Source organism: Leucopleurus acutus (assembly GCF_964270905.1).
Source record: "Leucopleurus acutus genome assembly, chromosome: 14".
NCBI lineage: Eukaryota > Metazoa > Chordata > Mammalia > Artiodactyla > Delphinidae > Leucopleurus > Leucopleurus acutus.
In genome coordinates this window covers 28,452,044-28,461,273 of record NC_139156.1, presented here as the reverse complement: position 1 = coordinate 28,461,273, position 9,230 = coordinate 28,452,044, and the positions used below count along the sequence as shown (strand labels likewise).

Sequence of the window (9,230 nt, the reverse complement as noted above, 5' to 3'; positions counted from 1 at the left end):
CGAGCAGTGACTGCGCCTGCGCTAGCTCCTGAGCTTTCGCGGGGGCTGCTGGGGCGTGGAAGTCGGGGACGCGCTGGGGTGTGCGCAGCCGTGAGGACGCGCCTGTCTGCTTGCGCGCGCTGGAGCCCGGACTCTTGAGTGGAAACCGAAGACGCACGTGGGAGGAACGCGTGGAGCATGAAGAGGCAGGGAGCCTCGTCCGGGCGGAAGCGAGCGCGGATACCGTCCGGGAAGGCGGGTGCGGAAGGGGGCGGGGAGGGGGCGGTCGGCCGACTTCGCTCCCGGGTGAGGGCTGGGCCGGTCGGTGGTTCTGGCCAGGTGGATTAATCGCGATTTCCCTGGAAGTACTTTCCCCTCTTCTCTCAGCACCCCCCCCCCCCGCTTCGCCCCCGTTTGGTATATTCTGTCATTCCGGCTTTAAACGTGTGGAAACCCGGGGGCTGGTGGCGAGAGTGGCCCGGCTCTGGAGCCAGATATATAGGTTCGAATCCCGGCGCCACCACATCTCGTCGTGCGACCGTATTCAAGTTGGTTAACTTCTCTCCGCCTCGCTTTTCCCTTCTCCACTGAGGATACCAGTACGCCCTCACGGCACCGCTGTGATGGTTCAGTGTCGAGCGCTGAGCTCAGTGCCAAACCTGTGGGGACCGCTTAATAGCCTGTAGCTTCTACGGCGGGGTCGAGGATTGTCCCTAAAGCCACACCCCTCCCAAGTGGCAGAGCTTAGCTGCCCCAAGCCCGGAGTTCTTCCTAACGGGCCAGGGTGCCCTGGCATGGCAGGTGTTAGGGAATTTGGCAGGTCCGTCCTCCGTAAACTCTTGGTTCCTCCAAACTAGCAGTTCTCAAACTTTTTAATCTCAAGACCCCTTGGCCCTCTTAAAATTATTCAGACCCTCAAAGACCTTTTATTTATATAGGTTAAATCTATCGATATTGTCCACGTTAGAAATTAAAACAGGAAATTTTTAAATTTTATTTTTATTTTATCAAACAGGAATTTTAAAAATATTTATTAACTAGAAAAAAACATAATAAACCCATTACATGTTAACATTTTTTATGAAAAAATATCACCATTTTCCTGAGCAAACAAAAAATAGTGAGAATAGTGCCAATGTTTTTGTATTTTTGCAGATCTCTTTAACATCTGGCTAAATGGAATTCTCATACCTGCTTCTGCATTCAATCTGACAGGTCAAGTAGCCTCCCCAAAATTCCACTCCACTTGTGAGAGAATGAGAGTGAAAAAGGCAAAGTCTCAGTATTACTATGAAAATAATTTTCACTGTACGGACTCTGAAAGTGTGTTAGAGTGCCCTAGTTCAGAGTTAACTGGACTACCCCACTTTGAGAACTGCTGCTCCAAACAAATGTTCTCTTCTTTGATCCCTACAAATAACTTCCTTTTTTAGGACAATTGCCTTACTCTTTTTTTTTTTAATTTTTATTTTATATTGGAGTAGAGTAGATTAACAATGTTGTGTTAGTTTCAGGTGTACAGCAGAGTGATTCAGCTATACATTTTCATGTATCTATTCTTTTCAAATTCTTTTCCCATTTATGTTATTTCAGAGTATTGAGCAGAGTTCCCTGTGCGATACAGTAGGTCCTGTTGGTTATCTATTTTAAATATAGCAGTGTGTACATGTCAATCCCAAACCTCCAGTCTGTCCCTCCCCCCAATCCTTCTCCCCTGGTAACTGTAAGTTTGTTCTGTAAGTGTGCATCCCCACCCTCTCCTGGCCAAGGTTGAGCCACGAGATTTCGGGATCTTAGTTCCCCTACCAGGTATTCAACCCGGGCCCTGGCAGTGAAAACGCCGAGTCCTAACCACTGGACTGCCAGGGAATTCCCACCAAGGTGTTTTCTTGTGTGAGGCAAATGGTACCCCTGCAGCACTGTTCAGTTAGATTGATCTGACAGCTGGTGTGGGTGGCTATCAGGAAAACCATGGAATTAATGCAGTGCTGTTGGTTAAGAGCACAGAGTGTCACTTAGCTCTTTCTGATAGTCTTCTCCTAAATAAATGAGGCAGTTACAGTTTGATGTTAGTGGATGATAGACTTTTGTTTTTCAAGTTGAAAATTGATTTTTAAAAAAACTATAAAAGCAACATCGGGTAGAAGAATCAAGCAATATAGAAAAGTAAAAAGAAGAAAGTAAAAGTAACTTTAAATCTCACCACCTAGTAGTAACAGTTATCAGTATGTGGTGAACATTCTTTTAGGCATTATTAAGTATGCATTCAGTAGTTTTAATTTTTTTAAAACAGTATGTGCTTAACTTACAGAAAAAATTCAAAACTCTGTTTTCATCACACTCTTTAGTGTAAATACATGAATTTTTATGAATTTATAAATATTCAGCCTTTAGTAAATCTTTGTGTGTCTATTGTGTACTGTGGTAGACAATGTACTTACTGTGGGTAATAATAAAGATTTCTCACATAAAGACTTTACTTAGGAAGTTTCGGTCAAGTAAGAGGGATCAGACACCTATCTACATAAATAATAATATGAGAAAATAATGTTTTAAAGAGATGAGTTAGTGCTTTAAAGAGGAACATATAGTTTATGAAGAGTTATATGAGTTCAGAAAAGGGAGATAACAATTTCCTACTTTGGGAGAGAGAAAATATCATGGAAATGTGATTTGACATGAACCTTGGAAGACTTTAGCATTCAAAGATAGAGCTGGAAGCACTGTGGATTGAGGAGATGGCATAACCAAGAGCAGGGATGGGGATCAGGGGGAACTTGAGGCATATAGAGGAAATAATGTATAGTTAATTAATGACAACTAGTACTTTTTGTATACTTAGTGGGTACTATACACTTGAAATGAATTATCTCATTTTATCCTCACTACTCTGAGGTAGGTACTAAAACCTATTCTGTTTTATAGAAAACTTAGGCTAAGTAATTTGTCTAGAATCACACAAATCAGTTGTCTGGTCAGGATTTGAGATCCATCCCTGCTCTTAAATATACATACCTTATGAAGAAGTTTAAACATATTCTGCAGGTGTTGAGAAGCCATCGAAAGAATCTTGACCTGGAATGTGATGATGAGGTCTGTGTTTTAGGAAGATTAACTTGGCATTCAGTGTATATTTTTCTCAGTATAATTTCTTTTTTTTTAATTTAATTTATTTTTTTATACAGCAGGTTTTTATTAGTTATGTTTTATACATATTAGTGTATACGTGTCAACCCCAATCTCCCAATTCATCACACCACCACCCCAACCCCCGCCGCTTCCCCCCTTGGTGTCCATGCGTTTGTTCTCTACATCTGTGTCTCTATTTCTGCCTTGCAAACCAGTTCATGTGTACCATTTTTCTAGGTTCCACATATATGCATTAATATATGATATTTGTTTTTCTCTTTCTGACTTACTTCACTCTGTTTGACAGTCTCTAGGTCCATTAGACATTTGGATTTTGGCAGCAAAATGTAAAATAGCTGTGGTCGCGTGGTCTGGATGGATAGTATCATCATGAAATTTCATTGTTCTCTGTATATTTTAGGAGCAGCAAATGGGTTTCTTATGGAAGTGTGTGTTGATTCAGTGGAGTCAGCTGTAAATGCAGAAAGAGGAGGTAAGAGAAATTAGAAAATCATGGCAATTGGCAGTCCTTTTAAAAGTCTGAAAATGAATCCTGTGAACTGACCTTAGGAACCTTTGTAATCTCTAAGGATCCCAGTAATCCTTTTGGAAACAACCAACCAACTAGAAAACCTACTGATCGTCTAGTCCTACTTCCCCAGTAGGTTACATTTTGAGTCAGGTGTCCATAATAGTGCTTACTAACCAACTTTTTTTTTTTTTAATTTTTATTTTTGGCTGCGTTGGGTCTTTGTTGCTGCATGCGGGCTTTCTCTAGTTGCGGCGAGCAGGGGCTACTCTTCGTTGTGGTCCACGGGCTTCTCATTGCGGTGGCTTCTCTTGTTGTGGAGCACGGGCTCTAGGTGTGCGGGCTTCAGTAGTTGTGGCGCATAGACTTAGTTGCTCCACAGCATGTGGGATCTTCCCAGACCAGGGATCTAACCTGTGTCCCCTGCATTTGCAGGCAGATCTTTAACCACTGCACCACCAGGGAAGCCCTAACCAACTTTTTTAAAATTGAACTTAGCAAAGATTTAATTTTTTTCAGGCCACTGATTTTAGAGATTTGATGCTTTTTTCATTGTGAGGACTTTTATCATAATCTTTTTTTTTTGAACATCATATATTTTACTTCATGGTTTCTTTTGCACCCTGGACTTGCTTTAACAGGAAGCACAGGAATTCCCATCATCTCAGGATCAGAAAATTTTTTAAACTTTATTATAGAAAATTTCAAACATATACAGAAGTAGAGAGAATAGTATAATGAATCACCATGTACCCATCAGCTTTAATCATTTTCAGTACATGGCCAATCTTTCATTTATATTGGGGGTGAGCAAACGTTTTTGTTAAGAGCAAGACAGAATATATTTCTGACTTTGCTGGCCACATTTGGTCTCTGTCATATATTCTTTGTTTTTTTTAAAAATCCTTTGAAAATGTAAAAACCATTCTCAATTTGGCAATAAAAAAAGGGTGAAGTACTGATCAAGCTACAACATAGATGAATCTTGAAATATTATTCTAAGTGGAAGAAAGCAGTCAAAAAATACCACATATTGTATGATTCGACTGTATGAAATATCCAGAATAGGCAATTTTCTTATAGACAAAGTAGATTGGTGGTTGCCAAGGACTGCAGAGCATGGGGAGAAGGGAAAGTGACTGCTGAAGGGTGTGAGGTTTCTTTTTGGGGTTATGAAAACGTTCTAAAATTGGTGACAATGGTTGCAAAATTCTGTGAGCATACTAAAAACTATTGAATTATACACTGTAAAAGGGTGAATTGTATGATATGGGTCAGTTGTATGAAATGTATTTTTTTAAAAATACATGAAAACAGGACTTCCCTGGTGGCACAATGGTTAAGAATCCACCTGTCAGTGCAGGGGACATGGGTTCGAGCCCTGGTCCGGGAAGATGCCAGGTGCCGCGGAGCAACTGAGCCCATGCGCCACAACTTCTGAGCCTGCGCTCTAGAGCCCACAAGCCATGACTACTGAGCCCACATGCCACAACTACTGAAGCCCGCGCGCCTAGAGCCCATGCTGCACAAAAAGAAAAGCCACCACAATGAGAAGCCCATGCACTGCAATAAAGTGTAGCCCCCGCTCGACACAACTAGAGAAAACCCGTGTGCAGCAACGAAGACCCAACATGACCATAAATAAATAAATTAATTAATTAATTAATTTTTAAAAATACACGAAAACATGTTAAACTTGAATGCCATAACAAAAAGAAGCTTGTGAGCCTTTGGCCTGCAGACCATCATTTACTGACCTCTGATCTATATTCCTACCTTCCCTCTCCCATCCCCAAATTATTTTGAAGCAAATCCCAGACATTATGTCATTTCATCCACAAATATTTCAGTATCTCTAAAAGGCTTTAAAAATAATAATAACCTTTAAAAATAATAATAATAGGGCTTCCCTGGTGGCGCAGTGGTTGAGAGTCCGCCTGCGATGCAGGGGACATGGGTTCGTGCCCCGGTCCGGGAAGATCCCGCATGCCGCGGAGCGGCTGGGCCCGTGAGCCATGACCGCTGAGCCTGCGCGTCCAGAGCCTGTGCTCCACAACGGGAGAGGCCACAACAGTGAGAGGCCCGCGTACCGCAAAAAGAAAATAATAATAATAACCAAAATATCATTAACATCTTTTAAAAATAATATTTATTAATATCATCAAAAATACCCAGTTAGTTTTCAGCTTTCCCCAATTGGCTCACACAGTTTTGTTTTGTTTTACAGTTCTTTGAATCAAGATATAAACATATTTTTTTGATATGTCTGTTTCAGTCTATGTTTCCCTTTTTTCTTTCTTTAATTCTTTCTTTTCTTTCCTTATAGTTTGTTAAAGAAACTGTGATTTTCATCTTTTATTTTAATTTAATTTTATTTTTTTAATTTATGTATTTATTTATTTATTTTTGGCTGCATTGTGTCTTCATGACTGCACACGGGCTTTTCCCTAGTTGCAGTGAGCAGGGGCTACTCTTCGTTGCGGTGTGCAGGCTTCTCATTGCAGTGGCTTCTCTTGTTGCAGAGCACGGGCTCTAGGCATGCGGGCTTCAGTATTGTGGCACGTGGGCTCGGTAGTTGTGGCTCGTGGGCTCTAGAGCGCAGGCTCAGTAGTTGTGGTGCACAGGCTTAGTTGCTCCGTGGCATGTGGGATCTTCCCGGACCAGGGCTCAAACCCGTCTCCCCTGCACTGGCAGGAGGATTCCCAACCACTGCGCCACAAGGGAAGTCCCGAGATGGCTTTTTTTTTTTTTTTTTTTTTTTTTTTTGCGGTACGCGGGCCTCTCACTGTTGTGACCTCTCCCATTGTGGAGCACAGGCTCTGGACGCGCAGGCTCAGCGGCCATGGCTCACGGGCCCAGCCGCTCCGCGGCATGTGGGATCTTCCCGGACCGGGGCACGAACCCGTGTCCCCTGCATTGGCAGGCGGACTCTCAACCACTGCACCACCAGGGAAGCCCCCGAGATTGCTATTTGTTTAATCAATGAAGAGTCTGTTCCACTGTGCTCAATCCAGAAACGTCTTTATTCTAAATCACTTCCTTGTACGTAGAGAAGCAACCCTATAATACAAAATTTTAAGAGACCTAGCTTAACTTGAATTAACTCTTAAATTTGACTATCAGTAACAATGTGGGTTGCAGAATATAGTTGGGTTTAAAAATAGAGTTTTACTCTAGTTTTATAATTTGATTTCTCTCAGTTTCTAAGACTCTGTTCTATATTTAGAAAAAAATGTTAAGTTTGCTGTTTAATAAGTTTATTTTGGACAATAACTTTTGAACAATGCTTTTGAAAATTTTTCTTAATTTTTTTAATTAAAAAAATTATTATGGGCTTCCCTGGTAGTGCAGTGGTTGAGAGTCCGCCTGCCGATGCAGGGGACACGGGTTCGTGCCCCGGTCCGGGAAGATCCCACATGACGCGGAGCAGCTGGGCCCGTGAGCCATGGCCGCTGAGCCTGCGCGTCCGGAGCCTGTGCTCCGCAATGGGAGAGGCCACAACAGTGAGAGGCCCGCGTAACACAAAACAACAACAACAACAACAAAATTATTATGCTTAGCAATGCTTTTCTTATTACAGGTGCTGATCGCATTGAATTATGTTCTGGCTTAGTGGAAGGAGGAACCACACCCAGCATGGGTAAGTGTCCATTTTTCAGATTTTCTCATAGAGCCTGGAGACAATTGATAATCTGTTTCATTGGGATATTTTACTGAAGTTCCTAACATGTTAACTATGCCATGGATATTGTATCAGTTAGAAACGTTTATGGTTGCAAATAAACTTGTCTATCACAGATGTGATCAAATAGATATTTTTTTTTCCCTTATATATCATAAAGTTGAGATTAAGTTACTGTTAATATTGGTTCATATGCTCTACAGTAATGTCAAAGACCGTGTTTTTTTTTATCTTTCCATTCTGGCATCCTTGGTATACTGACTTTTGTCTTCATTTCACCCCTCTTAGTCTTTGTGCTGTTGTCATACATTTTTCTTTTACATATGTTAAAAACCCCACACTGCATTGTTATTATTTTTGTTTAAAGAGCCAGTTATCTTTTGAAGAGGTTGAAATAATAAGAAGACATCATATTTACCCATGTGTAATTAACCATTTCTGATGCTCTTCCTTTGTATAGATCTATATTTTCATCTGGTTTCATTTTCCTTCTGCCTGAAGTAATTCTTCTAACATTTTTTGTAGTACAATGTGCTGGTGATGAATTCTTTCAGCTTTTGTGTATCTGAAAACACCTTTCCCCATTTTTGAAAAAATATTTTTGCTGGGTGTAGAATTCTAGGTTGACAGTTTTATTCTGCCAGGACTTTAAAGATGCTTCTCCACTGTCTTCTTGCTTGTATTGTTTCTGACAGGAAATCTGTCATCCAAACCTTTGTTCTTTTCTGTGTAATTTGTCTTTCTCTTGGTTATTTTTAAGATTTTGTTCTTTATTCTTGGTTTTGAACAATTTGAGTATGATGTACCTGAGTGTAGTTTTTTTCATGTTTCTTGGACATGTGCATTTATACTTTTCATCACATTTGCAAATTTTTCAGCATTTAATGTCCTCCACTCCCTCCTTCAAAGACTTCAACTAACTTACTTAAGGCTGCTTAAAGTTGTTCCACAGCTCACTGATGAACTACTCTTAAAAAAAACTTTTTCTCTGTTTCATTTTCTATAGATCCTATTCCTTTGTTTTCAAGTTTACTGATCTTTTCTCTGCAATGTCTAATTGCTGTTAATCCCACCTAGTGTATTTTTCATCTCACACAATGTAGTTTTCATCCCTAGATATTTGAGATTGTTGTTATATCTCTCATGTCACTTTTTAGCTTTTTTGAACACGTAGAATAAAGTTACAATAGCTATTTTAATGACTTGGCTGCTAATTCTAACATCTGTATCAGTTCTAGGTTGGTTTTGTTTGATTGATTTTCGCCTAATGATGCATCTTGTTTTCCTGCCTGATAATTTTTCATTGTATGTAAGACATTATGAATTTTGCTTTGCTGGGTACTGGATATTTTTATATTCCTATAAATATTCTTGAGCAGTTAGGTATTGGAAGCAGTTTGTTCATTTTGGATTGGGTTTTTAAAATTTGTTAAGTGGGTCTGGAACAGTGTTATTCCCCACTATTGAGGCAAGACCTTCTGTGTACTCTACCCAGTGCCCCATGAATCTTGAAATTTTCCTGTGTGTGGCTGGTGGGAACAGGCATTATTCCTGTCCTGGTGTGAATGACAGGCACTATTTCTTCTAATTCTTTTCAGTGGGTCTTTCTCTGGCTTTGTGTAGTTTCCTTGCGTGCATACGCCGATCGGTACTCAGCTGAATATTAGCGGGAAGGGGGTGTGTGGTTCTGTGCAGATCTCCAGGGTTCTTTTTCTCTCTTCCCTGCTATTCTCTGCTGTGAACTCTAGCCACTTGGTCTTCCTGGACTCTCAGCTTTGTCTCCTCAACTCAGAGAATTCTCTGGCCTCTGCCTGGGTTCCGTCTCCCTATTCTGTGGCCTGGAAAACTCTCAAGGTAGTAATCTGGGTCATTCAGAGAGCTCACCTCATTTGTTTCCCATCTCTCAGGCAA

General features: G+C 40.9%; 1 protein-coding gene across 4 annotated transcripts in view; it reads left to right on the top strand.

The window, feature by feature from the left end:
• Positions 1 to 20: 20 nt before the first annotated feature.
• CUTC (cutC copper transporter) overlaps positions 21 to 9,230 on the top strand; it is a 34,257-nt gene continuing 25,047 nt past the window's right edge. For all 4 annotated transcript variants that reach the window (XM_082854390.1, XM_082854389.1, XM_082854392.1 and 1 more), the window contains exons 1-3: positions 21 to 238; positions 3,530 to 3,601; positions 7,218 to 7,277. In XM_082854390.1, coding sequence (XP_082710516.1) covers positions 178 to 238; positions 3,530 to 3,601; positions 7,218 to 7,277 — 193 coding nt within the window. In that variant the 5' untranslated portion in view covers positions 21 to 177. The remainder of the gene's footprint in view (positions 239 to 3,529; positions 3,602 to 7,217; positions 7,278 to 9,230) is intronic.